A 17,364-nucleotide genomic window follows, 5' to 3' on the forward strand; every position below is an offset into this window, starting at 1 on the left:
ACATCCACAGCATTGACACTCAGCCATACATGTCACTCCTCTGACTCTCAAACCACATAACAGCTCAAGGCCAGTGGGTCATTTATTCATCCATTCCCTAGACATATAACTCTGTACAGATTTGAAAATCAGGGTGCAATTACCAATCCAGTATATGGAACAGCAAAGCTCTGAGGTGTATCATCATTTTGCACCAGGACTGTAGCACAGACTCTCTTCTTCCAGATGCCAGCTCCATCTCCAAAGCTGTGCAGTTATAATATGTTCGCAAACAAGAAAGTACCCATAATAAGAAAGTCAAGGAGAAAAGGAAGGAAATCAGTGTTCAACACGCTGCAAACAAACATAACAGCAGAAAAGGACAGAAGAGTTGCTATATAAAGGTCTCTAAAAAGAGATTTATACTCAGTGAGAAGCAAAACTAATTTAAAATGCATAAAAAGGAGAGGGTTTGGCAGTCCTCATTAAATTGTGCCTGTTGTTATAGAGATAAAAGAAACACAGTTTGAACCAAAAGGTTGAGAAGAAATTTAAAATCCGAGGACAAAATTTCAGTGAATGGCATAGTTAAAATTAAGCACAAGGGCTGTCAGATATTGCTGAGAGCTCCTGACTGATTTTGACAAACCAAAAAAAAATGAACACAATGAATATAGTTATACTTGAAGTGGAGACAGGTAGAAATTGATAGGTTACTCTTTTATGATGGGGCCTTGAGGTCAAGTGAGTAACTGGCTCAGGAAATATATTTCAGCTGTGGTCAGAGAGATGGTCAGGAGTAGCTTTACTTGCTTATTTTTGTTTACATCAAGGGGTCCAAAAACGCAGCCTGCAAGACCAAGATAAATGATCTGCAGTATATTGCTTTTATAGCATTTTCAATTAAAAATGGATTTCCAAAGGTTCACAGAAATCAGAGAAAGCTTGTGTGTGGTTCAAAATGTTCAGATATCACTGGGGAATTCATTGCTCAGTGGATAAGCAGAAGGAGTCTTTCTTTGCAGCACAGAGGTCATTACTGGAAAGATAACTTTTACAGTGCTTCTGATGTCTGATATACCACAGCATTTGTCTGAGCATGACACACAGCCTTTCGAAGGGGAAAGAATTATAGTAGAGGCACAATATTAACGATTCTGAAAGTCTCGTGTCACAACCCGGAGAACTGTGGTATCTAATTATTAGGCATAATGATTTGCACAAGTGCTGTGCCAAATAATGATGAGAGAATTAGACACCTAAAAATTGAGTCTGCCCTCTGGGCAAGGTCAGTGTAGCCAGTTGGTGGGAAAAAAGCCAAAGTAGTACTGTGGAACTGAATTTTTATTCCCTTGCAGAATTTAAATCCATGTTGCAAGGAGGGCTACATTGACCGTGAATACACCCTGAACCATCATCTTAAGTGAAATACGTTTGTCTTTCAAAACCTGAAGAAGGGAGAGGATAGGGTAAGACTTTTCTTTGAAAACCCACAGAAAGAGGTGAAGGTGCTACCTCTAAATTTAAGCCTTGATTTTTATTGCAAACCGCATTGGAGAGCTGGGATCAAAAAGCTTTTCTGCATGAAGGGTTTGACCATCCACGAATGCTCCAGTCTCCAAAAGCTTTACTCATTGTTGGCAGGTAAAGTATTTTCTCTGTGTCGTTATTTGAAAATAAAAGTCCATTGGTTAAAAACTATACAGAACTTGCAGCTGTAGTTTGATTGCACATTTAAAACAGCACTGAACTTGAGACTTGGCTTTCTGAATATTTTGGTATTTTGTGAAATACATGCTGCATGGGAAATGATTGGGAAAAATCCCTCTCCAACATGATTTCTGGAGCACGTGTGTGGAGCACCTGCACTCATCTCTCCAGTCAGAGAAGTCTCACACAATTTTCCCAAGAACTAGGTTATACTACTGAGTAGTTATCAAACTCTCCATAAAAATTCTGATTTGTTTAATGAACACTGAAACCTTACAAATTAAAGTGTAAAAACACTATGGAAAGGAAGTGTGATAGTCCAGAAGCTCAATTTCTGAGGGATCCACAAGAAAATTCAAGGGTTATCAGTTATCTCTAGAAAGGGTGATTTTGAAAGGGCTTTGGCATGATGTTTTTAAACATTATAAACAACAGAGAGGAAGACATTCTCTCATACACATAGAAAATTTATTTGTTACTTATGAAAAGAATAGTAGAGGTCAGTATCATGAAGTATTATGCCTGAATAACCAAGAGGATTGGTAGCAAGATACAGAACCTTTCAGTTATGGGACATGAATTGAAATGATAATGGGGTTAGTAGTGACAGAGAGTCATTGTCATGTCATTGCAGCTTCCTAATGTTTAGAGTCATCGGTGGCTTGGTGGCTTGCATCCAATTACTAGAACATAAGAGGTCACATTACAAAATACATTATCAGAATTGGCAGAGAAGATAAACTCATTTCTACCCTTTGTACCATGCTGCTACTTTTCCATATACAAAGTTATCCTTTAAAAGTCATGTCAAGACTCAAAACCAGTAGTGAAGCATTCATTGACAAAGTTGACACCTGCACAATCTGATGGAGGACTAACTATTGATTCAAAATGTCTCATGTGTCTCAAATGTCTCAAAATGCAAATTTTCCTATTTAAACTATGTAATGCCAGGCTTTTACAGCTTGCCAAGTTAGTGCCTGTCAGGTGGGAGGCTGAGGGTTAAGCTGTTCACATAGTGAGTAGCTCACACAGGCTTTTGGTTTCTTTGCAAGAAAAGAGATATAACTATGCTCAGCTGAAACAAATTACTCTGCCAGGAAAATTTAAGAGGATTGAATGCTATAGCATTCCCTCCTTTTTTCAAGGTAGGGAAAGGAAGGAAAAGGATGGGATGGGGGTTGGGATGGGATGGGACGGGATGGGACGGGACGGGATGGGATGGGATGGGATGGGACGGGACGGGACGGGACGGGACGGGACTTAGCGCTGATAGAAAGCTGAGTTGTTAAGAGCCTTGAGTGAACTCAGGGAGCTTTTGCTTTTATTTTCCTAGACTTAAAGTACGTCAGTTGTTTCACTTTTCGTGGACTTATCTGAGAAGCTTGAAAATCCCTGAAAATTGAAGAATGAAAAGACGATTAGACCAACAGAAAAAAAAAAAAAAAAAAAAAAAAAAAAAAAAAAAAAGCAAATGTGCTGTTACATCCAGAAACTTTCACTGATGTGTTTCCTGAAATATATTTTAAATAGTAAGGCATGAACAGTACAGGCTGGGGGTTTACCTGCTAGAGAAGAGCTCTGTAGAGAGAGACTTGGAGTCCAGGTGGACAGCAGGCTGACCATGAGCCAGCAATGTGCCCTTGTGGCCAAGAAGGCCAATGGTATCCTGGGGTCCGTTAGGAAGAGTTTTGCCAGCAGGTCAAGGGCACCTTGACCCTGATCATCCCCTTCTACTCAGCCCTGGTGAGGGCTGCTAAGATGATTAGAGGACGGGAGCACTTGTTGTATGAGGACAGCCTGAGAGTACTGGGCCTATTTGGTCTGGAAAAGAGAAGACTGACAGGAGACCTAATCAATGTGTATAAATATCTGAGGGGAGGCTGTCAAGAGGATGAAGCCAGTCTCTCTTCAGTTGTGCCCAGCAACAAGATGAGAGGCAACATGCACAAACTGAAGCACAGGAGATTCTGGCTGAATATGAGAGAGCACTTCTTTGCTTTGAGGGTGGCAGAGTACTGGCAGAGGTTGTCCAGAGAGTTTGTGGAATCTCGTTCTCTGGAGATATTCAAAACCCACCTGGATGCCTTCCTGTGCAACGTGCTTTAGGTGACCCTGCTCAGCAGGGGGGTTGGACTAGATGATCTTCAGAGGTCTCTTCCAATCTCATCCATTCCGTGATTCTGTGATTATGAAATTGTCACAAAAATGATGAGAGCTGAATTTCAGAGGAGAAATAACAGTAGAGGTTCTCAGAATAAAATTACTCTCCTGACTGAAAGGGACACTAAAATCTTGGACTGTGATAAATCTTCTAGTGCACAAAAGCTGTAAAAAGACATTATTACTACCTTAAAGGGAAAGTTCTCAGTCTTGTCCAAGTATTGTACGTATGTGTGTGCGTGCATAAAACTATACTAGAGTAGTTTTCAGTCTAGATTTAACAAATTTAGTGTTAGTATTAGAGAAAAATTAACTGAAATATTCAATATTTGCCAGGAATCCTTAGAGACTTAGTTCAGTAGCAGTATAATCCTGGCACAAGCTAGTTTGTGTTTTTCATTTTTGCCTGAAGGATTGTAAAAAATAATAGTGATCCATTGGTGGTTGTGCTAGCCAGTGCTGAGCATGACACAATAGACTGTTTTCAAATGATGAAAATCTGAGGTAAAACAAGCAACAAGAAGGAAGGGGAAATTGATTTTTTTGTTGTTGTTGTTTTGAAAGACAAGAAAATAATTCTGTTTATCATCTCAAGAACACTTAAAAATATTTTTGCCTTCATTATTTTTAATGTATTAAACTCCAACTTTATCTAGTAGGATTAAATATGTGGAAGTTAAGCCAGGATGTTTTTATGTTACAAGGCATGCGAAAAGGTGACAACAAGCCTGTAATGCAGACTGGATACTTCTAGTACTTTGCTGAAAAACACATCACAAGGAGTAACAGATTTAGTGGGAATCATCTCTAGATCTTGGTCTGCTCATTAGAGCACTGAACAGCAGGGCTTAGCCTGAACTGAACAGTTGCTTCACTCAGTTTCGCTTGAGCATGGAAGCAGCTGGATTTGATTGCTAAGTGAAATCAGCTTACTGATCTCTGTACTGTGCCCAGTAGCTGTCACAAAAAAAAAGAGGCATGGCTGTCCTTGCAGACTTCCACAGTGCATTTCTAGTGTTAATGTGATTTATACTTGGCACAGTCTGACCTGATGGCTAATATATACTCAAGAAAAATTTAGGAATGGATTGGCAGATCAGTGCCTTGTTTTGACTTTGCTGCTATTTAACATAAGTATTGCATCTGAAAGAAAATCTGTAGGAGAATTTAATTACATAACATTTTCAGCAGTATTTCTGGGACGAAACAAGAATACTGGACCCAGACTGCACCTAATCACAACACTAATAGGAAAATTCTCACTCACCTCCGCTGAAGCAAGACAGCATATGAAAACATACCCTCAGGATTCAGAAACATTCCATTTGAATAGGAACCTAAGTCCATATTTCATGACACAATTCTGATTTTATTCACTATGCTGAAAAATTTACTAAACTGAAGAATAATACGTTTTTGCTTGTTTGTTTGTTTGTTTGTTTTTGTCTTCTGAAGTGTCTCAGGGAACAGTAAGCATCCATGAACCAAGGCTAGGTGGAAGATGTTTAGCAGCTGCCTTTGAAATCATTTCCCAGATAGGATGTGTCAAGCCATAGACTGTCCTGCTGGGAATTAATGGAGCCTGGAACTGGACTCTTTACAGACAAGTTGGTGTAGTCAGTAAAGTCCATGTTGCTCTGGTTTACTGTAGTATGGGTTCTTTATTCAGTCTTTACTAGGTGCTATGGCCAAACATCACTTGAAGGCATTGCCCATCATTCATCCCTTATCTTTAATGTAAAGAGTGGCTAGAGACGGTGGTACTTTTGAAGACGGAGATTTTTATATTCTGATATTGTTCATGTTAATGGCTTAAGTAGGAACTGCAGGAAACTACTCCATTGTATTTGTACCATTTTACTTCAAATGCTGTATGTCTGAGTCTGGTGTGTGTTCATCCTGGTTTCTATTCCTCTATGACATACAAAATACTGCCTCTTTGTATTCTTTTGTAGTTCTCTTCTCCCAATAAAGTATTTTCAGAAAGAATACAAAAAAAAAATTGTATTCAGAGGACAAAGATGTATTTCTGTTAACCTAAGTATTGGTACAAATCTAGGAGCGCATTTTCTTTCTCTGGGTAGCATAGGTGCTGCGTAAGCTATACCGTTTCAATGATCATTTGGTAAAGATTTTGTCACAACAGTCATCAAAACTCCCATGCTGTGCCAGAAGTCTAACAACGCTGTTTTCTCTGTCAGTGATAGAGATCTAGGATGTAAGACAAATATTACCAGCCCCACCAATAATAAGATTTGGACAGAGAAATAACAAGGATGAGAAATCACATATTAATGTTGTGAATAATAATGTCTTATTGTCCAAGACATCAGAAAAATAAGCTATTCTGAACTTGTCCATACTTCTTTGAATACTGTGTGGAGTTTTGGTCCTCTTTTCTCATAAATTATACAGAAGAATTGGAGAAGAAAAGGGCGAGAAGGTATGATCCAATACAGGAACTAGATTCTGTATGGGCAGAGTAGGACTTGTAGTCTGGAAAAGAGATAAGGAAAATAGTAAGAAACCACAAGTATCAGGAGCAGGGTGGCTGGAGATCGCACACCAGATGCTTTTTCAAATACAAGGATCTTGTTGGGAGCTTCATATAGAGCAAGGAACCGCATTCAGAAGCATCTAAAGACCGCGCATAGCAGACCGAGGAACTGCCAATGTTGCGAATGCTAAAAATGTGTATGGATTAAATGGAACAAAATAAAGCCTATGCAAATGCAATGCATTAAGCACTAGCTACAAAGAAATTGCAAATAACTCAAGTACCAGAGCAGAAAAGGTTGGAGGCTGGAAGAGCATTAAGGGATATTATCATGTATATTTACCCTATTTTTTCCATATGTTTGTTTATTCAAGGTTAAATGTTGGAGACTGAAATATGAGTCTAGACAAAGCTTTGATCTGACCTGTTACTGGTATTTTTTGGTTCATTTCTGAACTTTGACAAAGTTGGCCATTTTGTTCAATGTATATGTGTTTGTGTGTGGGCACATGCAATTAAAAAAAAATTATTGAAAAACTGAGTCCTGACTAAATACGTATTATGTCATTGATTTTTAAGAACAAAGACCTTGGAATTTTTATTTTAGGGAAGTGAGTCGGAATTGCAGGAGCAAAGATCAAATTGTCAATTATATTTTTTTTTTCCTTTGAGTGACTGTTGGTTTCACACAAAATAGACTGGAAAAAAAAAAAAAAAAAAAAAAAAAAAAAAAAAAAAGGAATGTCTACAGACCCCAGAAAATGCAAAGTATCTGAGTGACAGTATATTCTTACTGTAATCGTTTGTACCATCTTATGATTAATGATACAGTAAAGCATTTATCCTCTGCTTATCACTATGGTATCTCAAAAACTTGAAATTCTGAACTAATACAACAAAGTAATAACTGAAATCCATGTTAATTAGATATAGTATTTGTAGGACTATAGATAATTTTAAGAAACAAAGACATTTTTATTTACCTCTTCCTGTCCACTACACTCTCTTAATCAAATGAAAAAAAAAAAAAAAAAAAAAAAAAAAAAAAAAAAAAGTTAGCTTTATCTAATTCTTCTAAATCTAGCCCTGGATCATTTCACATTCACATACAGTGGTGTTTTAAAAACAGAATTCACTCCTAAACTGCAGTTTAGATACTTGTAAAATTGTAAATGTACAGGTTGAATCCTTAAGGCAACACAGTTGAAATGCTTATAATGCTTATTTAGAAATTCCACTTAAACTTATTACCAGTAGCATTTTAAATTATCAGTTGTTGCATGTAATGTTGAAATAAATGACTAATTAGTGTCAACTTGCCAGCATTTAGTCACCAAACAGCTTGGAAGCTCTAGGGAACAGCTTCATAACAATTTACAGCACCCTCCTTAGACAAAGACACCATTTTGCAATTGTCAGATATAATTTGACATCTCTATAATATTGCCTTATATGTTGCACTTCTTTTTCTACTCTCAGAATGGATAGTTTCTTTTCTTCACTGACGGCATTTTTCCAACTGGTTTTAATGTTAAAATGCTTAACTGATATTTTCTCCCTATCTATGCCTATCTATATAGTCCTAAGAGTCTGTCTGTGAGCAAAAGCAAGGCAAGTTGGCAAAGATCTGTTTATTCACATGTCCATGGTACCACAAAAGCAAGGTTTAATCAGTCTGTCCTTTCTGAGGGAGAGTGTGGCAGACTATCTGATGAATACATGTATTACTGCTGACATACAGTCCTCTGTATGTAGAACTGTACTAAGTTGTACTAAGCATGAAATCCCACCAAATACATGGCAGATCTTTCATCATGTAAGCATCTTCATTAATCACAGGAGCTGTTGCTGGAACCCCCAACTCTGAGGTACTCCATTATGGGTTGTGATTTAAACAAACAAACAAAAAAGACTAAAAGAAGTGCTTAAAAGCACAAGCTAATGCTTTCCTCAGTGTGCGGAGACCCTCAGCTGCAGTTGCTGCAGTCTCATGTCTACCATTTGACAGGAGAGGGCTTGGGCACTCACTGCTCTCACATGGACATGGCAGGGCAAGAGCACCTGTCCTTCCTACAGAAGCCTGTTACAACAAAGCAGGTTGTGTGAGGACAGGCTTTGCCTGCAAACTCTGAAAAAGACCCATTTTCACCTACAAGTTTCAATAATGACCAGCACATGGTGGGAATCACAGTGATTTTGGTAGTACTTTTTGGTAGTACTAGGAAGGACAGGTTGAATATTTTGCTTCAAAAATATTTTTTCTGCTGTGTTACTCTTCTTATTCATGAAAAGTGTCTGATCCATTCAAAAATATTCTCTTAAAACAAACAAACAAAAAAGTATGCTTATTTTTGCCTCTGAAAATTGGGGAAAAATATAAAAAGAATGACAACAACAAAAATCCCACACCTCAGTAGCATGTCTGTGCAAGTGTGACATAGCTGTTGAAGGTCAGCCGAGCTTTAGCCCTGCTTATTTAAATAGACACCATACAACTTTAAGCAGATATCATACTTCTATAGTGCTTTGCAGCATCTCAGGAGCAGTTAGGATATTAGCTTCTCCTATGGATTGAAGGTGACATGACAAAAAAAGAAACATAAAAACATTTTTTAATCTTTTCATATTAGTATTTCCTTGTAAATGAAAACATAAGGAATTTGGTCATCTGAATCTCTGCCTTGACTGCAAAAATTCAGAAGTGTTTGTAATGAGCGAGTCTTAACTTGTTAATATGCAAAAGGTCCTTTTTCTGTGACCTGTAAATACTGAAGTCCACCTGTCCACCTTGGAAATTTGCTTAAGCTTCTTGGATGAAAGCCCTGGTGCACGCACATGTGCACACACATACACAGAATAATAATAATAATAATAGTAATAATATTAATAACTATAATACTAATAAATAAATAAATAAAAATGGAACCTTGTATTTTAGAAAATGAGAACTCAGCCAGGTACAGGGGCAGTAGTGTGTTACTGTCTGGCAAGGCAGGTTTGACTCTGGCCCTGTGGTCCGGAAAGCCCAGGGAGCACTGCCGCTCTTGAGAAGCAGATGTGCTCTACATCATTCATGAATGATCATTCTGGCCAGTGCTTGCAGCAGCATTCATGGACCCCAGAGGGGACCACGTCCATCACTGCTGAGCTGAAGAGAGGGCTATTGCAACAGAGGGCCCTTCACAGCAATAAAAGCAGCCAGAAAGATTATTTGTAATTCTGTACAGAATCTCCCTAGGTTGGAATAAAATTTGGAATAATGCATATAATGTTCTGCATCTCACACTAACAGCAATATTTTGTATTATTAGAAATTACTTTTCCAAAATCATTAGGCTATTTTAAGACCTAGGTAAGGCTGCAGATTCATCATGATTATTGTTAGCGTTAGAGAGGCTGGGAATTGGTTTTCTTGCTTTCTCCCCAATGCTGGAGCATTATTGCATGTCTGACTGGGTGGCTAGATGTCTACACACAAGGGCTGATGAGCAGCTGTGTGATTGCAGTTTAGAGTCTTACAGAGCAGCCTCTGGGGCTCTGCATGTGGTCCTGGAGAAGAGGAAGGTGTCATCAGCCAAAATGGGAAGCCAGAAGGCACTTCCCTATTCAAGGGAACTCACCCCACTGAGGTGGGCACCACACTGACCTTGCCTGAACCGGCCAAGCAAATGGAGGGTGAGAGACTATACCTGGAAAGAGGAGACAGCAGGGGGGAAACTAGCTAGACCAAATTAAAAAGGTCAGATTTACAACACTGTGTTAATCACCTCCAGTACCAAAAGCCAGAACTCTACCTGCTTGACATGCCAAATCTGCTGGGAAACACGGCTGTCAGCTACACAAGAGAAAAAATGTGCCATTCTGGCTTCTGTATAGATTGTTTAGTTTCCATGGATTTTGTATTATTTTCATTGTTCTTTTACCATAATTTCACTTGTTTTTAAAATAAATGGTGGCAAGTTAGTTTTAATGACTTTTATTTTTTTACACCTCCATAATATTCTGATATGTTTTACATTTGAAAATAAAAATGTTACTAGCTTTCCCTCTTCAGTAAATACGATGGGAGCAGACAACAGACCTCAATCAATGTAATGTTTGTAAAAGAATGTAAATTAATTCGAAAGAGGTAGGAGAGAGCAGAAGTATTTGTAACATGCGTTAAAAATGTTTTTTTGTTGTTGTTGTTTGTTTGTTTTTTTTTTTTTGCATTTGTATTTGCATTTAATTTTAATGGCGTTTATGCCCCCTAGTGTCAGAAAACGCTACTGCATCTAGGTTCTTTGAATGTGGACAATTTGTTCTTGTCAGCCTAAATTATTTGTTCTCCTTAAAAACACACATCTGTAGTGGGTTTACGTGTCAAGGTTTTGGTAGCAGGGGGCAATAGGGGTGGTTTCTGTGAGAAGGATCTAGAAGCTGCCCCATGTTTGGTAAGGGCCCCACTGCTGACCAGAGCCGAGCCAATAAGCAATGTTGTTTTGCGCCTCTGTGAGAGCATATTTGAGACAGGGAAAAGAAAACATTGCGCCATACAGCAGCTGGGAGAGTGAGAAGAGTGAGGAACAGCCTTTCAGGTGCCAATGTCAGTGAAGAAGGAGGGGGAGAAGTGCTCCAGGTGCCGGAGCAGAAGTCCCCTGTGGCCTGTGGTGAGGACCATGGTGAAGCAGGATGTCCCCCTGCAGCCCATGGAGTACCACAGTGGAGCAGGTGGACCTGCACCGACGGAAACTGCCACCTGTGGAAGACCCCTGCCCAAGCAGATCCCAGGCTGGACCTGTAGCCAGTGGAGAGGAGACCACGCAGGAGCAGGTGACCTGGCAGGAGCTGCTGCCCATGGGGGACCCAGGTTGGAGCAGTTTGCTCCTGAGGGATGGACCCCATGGTATGGACCCATATCTGGAGCAGTTCTGGAAGAGCTGCTGCCTGTGGGAAGCCCGCGCCAGATCAGTTCATCAAGGACTGCATCCCGTGGGAGGGACCCCACCGCACAGGGGACGAGAGTGACCGAGAAGGAGCGGCAGAGAAGTGCTATAGACTGACCATATTTCTGTGCATATAGACTGACCACTATTCCCCCATTCCCCTGCACCGCTCAGGGGGAGGAGGTGGAAGAGGTTGGATGTGGGGGGAAGGTGCTTTTGGGTTCTTTCCTTTGTTTCTCACTTCTCTAGCTTGTTAGTAATAAGCAATAAATCTTACTGTCTCCCTATGCCGAGTCTGTTTTGCCCGTCACAATAATTACTGTGTGATCTCCTTGTCCTTATCTCAACCTTTGAGCCCTTTTCATCGTATTTTCTCCCCGTTCCTCTTTGAGGAGGGGGAGTGAGAGAGCGGTTGTGGTGGAGCTCGGCTGCCCACTCAAGCAGAACCACCACAACATCCTAGATTTATTGCTACTATATATTTCCTACAATTTCAGAGTTTTCTGTTGAGATCATCTAGGGGGGAATGTTTCTGCCTAAAGTAAACTATTCCAAATTTGCATTTCTGATCTCTCAAACACACATAAAAATGTTACTACATAAAAATAGCTATATTCTTGTGATATTTTACCATCTAGAATACTCTTACTTTTAACTTAAAAAAAAAAAAAAAGTATGTGTTCAAATATGAATAGACGTTTAAAAAAGCAGTATTGTCACTCCTATAACATAGAGATTGTTAAAGAGAAGACCTTCTCTGCTCACATCAAGGAAAAATAGCTAAAAAGTAGGTTTCTTTCAGAAATGTCAGAACTTTAACTTATGAGATCTTTTGTTTTGGACCCAACTGAAAACAGTCCTCATTAGACTCAGAAATAAGACGTAGCTGATGATACTAAAAATACACTTTCTGTTGTCAAAGATTTCTTAAATTATGGTTATGCAACATTGGGTATATTCTACTCAGTCAGAAAAACAGTATCACTTTATTTGGTGGATGTTTGAGGGTTAGCTCTGCTGTGGTAACGCTTTAGGTACAGAATGGGCATTTGTAAACCAAATCATATTCCTTTTTCCCAGGTTCCTACAAGAGCTCACCCATCTGTGTGTGGTTCAGTCTGCATTTCAAGCCCCCAGATTTGTCATGCAGAGCTAGAAGAAACATATCCATGTTGCTCAGATCAATACTCTGAATGAATCAGTATTTGTTTTCAAAATAAAGGAATAGACTTCCTTACTGTCTTCCCTTGCAGTAAGGAGTCAAATAAGCAGAAGTTGTCTACTACCTGCTGAATACAAACAACTGAAACAAAAGTGTATGCCTTTAAAGCCATCCATATACTATGTCACTTAGTGAACAGATAGCCATGAACTGAAGAAGCACCACATGTCTGACCTGTCTGGACTATGTCCAGTAAAACCAAGGCATTAGTTTGATCATATAGTTTCTGACTTGTGATTTGATAAAACTTGACTGACACATCTAGTTTGTCACATCCTTTTTGCTTCCCTTTTTGCTAAATGAAGTAGAACACCCCTGATTGATAACAGGGATAAACACAATGTCTCTTTTTCTTCACTCATCCAGGGCATACAATATTGTGATGGCACTTTTGATGTTGCAAAATTAGATTGTCAGCAGAAATCATAAATGCCCAAAAATTGACTTGAGCTTTGCCCACAATAGATATATGTGGAACAGACTATATACAAAGCTATAAAGAGACTGAAACTAAAAGAAGGAAAAAAAAAAAAAACAAAAAAAACAAACAAACAAACAAAAAAAAAACATAAAGGAGAATATGTTTGTATTTACCATCTGAATAGCAGGAAGAAAAGCAGGGTAGCACTAGATAAAACCTTGAAATAGTTCACTTTTGAAAAGTGTGAAAAATGTTTAATGAGATTCCATATCTGTTGTGTTTCCATGACTGAAGAGATCAGATTTGTGGCAGAAATCAAAATTTGTCTTAGAGATCAAGTGTGATTTTTCCATTTCAAAATATAAACACCACAAAGCTACCCTGCCATGTGAAAATTGAGTTATTTTTTAGTTTAGACTTTCCAAGGAATAAAGCAATTACAGATTGGTTGTAGGGAGAAATTTTCCCTTCATTTTATGTCATCCGCTTCCGTTGATGGTATTCACTGATATATGAAGTATAACTAAAGGTAGTGTTTAACCAGCAGAAGGAACTTCATTAATAATTCTAGTCATGTCTACACTAGACTCAAATCTGTGTCACTGTCCCAAAGGAGACCAAGTCTAACCAGTGTAAATGCAGTAAAAACTCCATTTTGTCTTAACAGTGAGCAAATATATTTCTTTCCCTGTTCAGGTAAAGTACTTTCTTGGCAGTCATATTTTCTGACTGTAATTTATTTAAATATCTCAAACATGGTGTTTATCAGCAGGAGAAAAACGAATTATGTTAATCATTAATGAAGTGAATTATATTATTAGCATCAGGGAATGGACAAAGTGTTACATTTGGAAAATGTAAATGTTGTACAACTTCTTCAAAATGAAAAAAAAAAAAAAAAAAAAAAAAGCAAAAGGAAGTTATTTCAAAATAAGCAATATATCTATCTACCTTTCATATTGCCCTGTAGGCAAGAAAAACATGGTGAAATACCTTCATATATTAAAAAAATATTGTTTTTTTATTTCATTCCATAACATTGAGATACCGTGAAAAGGTAGCCCTTTAACTAGATAGGTTACACATAAACACCAAAATGTTAGAGATGGATCTGCTAATATTCCTGTCACCACCCCTAAAACATCAGTCTGTGGATAATTCATATAATTATAGTATCACGCTATCAGCAATATGATATATCTCTGAGCAACTTCAAACCAAATTAATTAGACCCAGAAATGCCTTCAGTCCACAGAAGCCATTGGTGACAATGTAGCCTTATGAAGGTTCTGCAATTTCACATTTCAAGTGATAATTTTAGGTATCTAAATATAGGTTTGGTAATCTAGTTTGATAGTTCTGTCCTAGTAATACTAAGTGTGTGTAAATTTTGTGTTTCAAGCTCTGGTTGTGTCAGGTTTGTGTAAATATATCCTGCCTCTTAAATAGCTTTCTCTTGATATATTTTGATTCAATTTCAGAGAATACTTGGATTGTATCTAAAAAGATGAAGCAAAACAGTAACAATTATTGTAAACCAATAACATTTATCAGCAATCTGATCCTAGGCCTCCTCCTCCAAACAAGATTCAAGTCACCCACTGCTATCACCACCAAATACTCACAGGATCATGCTAGGTAGCCCCCTCCAGCCCTACACCATTGGTAGTCCTGTGCCTCCACTCACTCACCACTGCTGGGGTTAGTTGGGTTCCAGAAGCCCCATTCATCAAAGGGACCTTGAAAGGCTGTTTATCACCCCTGTGTATCACCCCTGAGAGATTCTGGTCAGCTTAGGAAGATAAGCTCCAAAAATATGTATGCTGTGAGGTGCAAATGTTAATGGGATTGAACTCTAGTGTTTTTCTGATTTTTATACATGCTGTAATTGAGACTACCTATATTAATAACTTAGGTTTTATTGGATTCTATTACATTATGTCCTTTTATCCACTTGTGCATGTCATAAAATCAACAATTATCAGCATTCAAATTCTAAGGTAGTGAGATTTTTATTAGTACAAATATTAATGTACTTTTTTTCCTGTGAATATTTTACACTTGGGCATGTCTTATAAAGAAACCAAATATTTCTTTTACACAACATAGTCATGGTCAGTAAACTAAGACTTGGTCATCTACATTATGTCTGCCTGGATGAACACTTACTGGAATCATTGAGTTAAACACCTTTCTCTTATCTTACAACATTCACACCATTTATCTTCATCTACAAGGTGAGACATAATCTCCTTCAGACATATGCTGAGCTCTCATTGCTATGAAGTGTTCTCTTACCATGTATAGATATGATGTCCTCAATCCTTTACCGCCCCCCCCTTCTCATTATTAGGTGCATGACCATGTGACTTGTAGACTCCACACACACACACAACTTCTCTGTTATCTTTCCAGTTCCTGCTGAACTGATAGTTTGTGGATTTTTTGTTTGGTTGGTTGTTTATTGTTTGTTTTTGGTTTTGTTTTTCCAATACCACTTTCTAAACACTGTTCCCACTGCGGTTCTATTTCTTACCTTTTCTTGTGTTGTTTCTTTTAAAATAGAGAAAGTGCCATATCTCTGTTCACAAGTATATTCAATTTACCTGCTGCAATCTATATTTAACAGTAACTTAAAACACAGCACAGTTAAAAAAAGAATGGTACTTGAATCTAATATATCTCATTATTAAACTCTGTAGTTTGTAATTGCATACTTGTCCTGTAGAATATGGCAGACTACAGAGTGCAAATAGCCAATATGTCTTAATAAGCTGTCACCGGAATCCCACTACATACTTCTCAGCAGCACTATTTACTTGCTAGGGAAAAAAAAAATCATAAAGAAGTGTGGTAAATTCAAGTCCTAGTAATTCTGAGCATTGCCAAGATCTGCCATTAGAATTTCTTTGGTTATTTCTTTGTGCCTTGAGTTTGTGGGGTTTGCTTTTGGATAAGAGAAAAAAAAAATAAAATTAAAAAAAAAATATATATATATATGTATATATATTTAAACCATAGAAGGGACTTCTGGAGGTCAGATAGTCCAGCCTCTCACTCAGAGAAGGCCTATCAACAACAACAAATTAGGTTAGACATGTTTTTGATCAACCAAGTCTTGAAAATCTCCAAGGACTGAAAATCCATGATCTCCTGGGCACCCTTTTCCAAAAATGCTCTACCTTCCAAAATGAAAGTACTATATCAGCTTAGTGAGATAATAGATTATTCAGCTTGACATCTAACTTATCAAGTGGTCTCCCTAGGATCTCATCATTGGAAAGCAATGAGTTCTTCTGTCAAGCAAATAGACTAAGAACATGACTTAGATGCTGAATATTTTTTCAGAGCCAGATCTGTTCTCATTGCAATAGGGCCAGCTTGAGAATACTATATTAAGTAAACCACAGATGACTGCAGCTGATGGACAGGATACCTAACATCAGCTTGAAATTAAAAATATGTGTGCACAACACTGGGCTTGCTATGTAATTTATGCATATGTATATAAAATATTCATATGCATCAATTATTATTTGCAAGACAAGTAAAATCTATTGTACAGTTAATTCATCTTGAAATTCAATACTGTGAAGAGATTTTGTCTTTACTAAGGGTTTTGTCTTCTCTAACCCAGGTATGGTGACATGGTGCCAAAGACAATAGCTGGCAAGATTTTTGGTTCAATATGCTCCCTGAGTGGGGTCTTAGTCATTGCTCTCCCAGTCCCTGTCATTGTCTCCAACTTCAGCCGTATCTACCACCAGAACCAACGTGCAGACAAGCGCAGGGCACAAAAGGTAAGATCCCATTTTCTTCCTCTTTTGCTGTTGACAATAGATAAATGATGACTTTTTATATGTTGTGCATCCTCAAGGCGAGTATGATTTCTTAGGAATATGACTTGAATGTATACACTACATGCTGAGCCAGGGTTCCAGATGCAAATGTTGTGTTATTTTTCATTTTAAAAAACATGCTTTGTTTATTTTCATTTATCAAACAAATAGACAAATCCCTAAGCATTACTTCTGATATCTGTCTTATCAGTCAGTTTCACTAATCTATGTGTTTAATTCCCAGGTTCATTCTCTGGGGAATCTGACTATTTGGGACCTTGTTTCTCTAGATCTACTTTGCGTAAAAGGCTTCAGAAAAGGAGCTGAATCGGGAAAAGACCATAGCGGAAGTCTTTTTTGTCCAGCTTTCTTGGCTTACTGAAGATCTCACTAAAATACTAAGTAGCTCTATGACAAGATATTTTTTCTCCCTGGCTCATGTGAGCAAGGTCAAAAGCCAGGAAGGACTACTTACCAGGAAAGTAAACTTAGGCAAATCACCATCATTAAACTTAGGCAAATCGCCATCAGTTGCCAAACTTAGGCAATCACCATCATTTCCATATCACTATCAAAATAATAGTACCAATCCACTTCACCCAACCTCA

General features: G+C 38.1%; 1 protein-coding gene across 1 annotated transcript in view; it reads left to right on the top strand.

Annotated features, from left to right (window-relative positions):
• KCND2 (potassium voltage-gated channel subfamily D member 2) overlaps positions 1-17,364 on the top strand; it is a gene marked incomplete at its 5' end in the record, with an annotated part of 297,426 nt that overhangs the window by 264,991 nt on the left and 15,071 nt on the right. The window contains one exon of the mRNA XM_082764628.1: positions 16,555-16,717. Coding sequence (XP_082620754.1) covers positions 16,555-16,717 — 163 coding nt within the window. The remainder of the gene's footprint in view (positions 1-16,554; positions 16,718-17,364) is intronic.

The sequence above is a fragment of the Aythya marila genome (assembly GCF_965140915.1).
Source record: "Aythya marila genome assembly, chromosome: 1".
In the NCBI taxonomy this organism is placed as follows: domain Eukaryota; kingdom Metazoa; phylum Chordata; class Aves; order Anseriformes; family Anatidae; genus Aythya; species Aythya marila.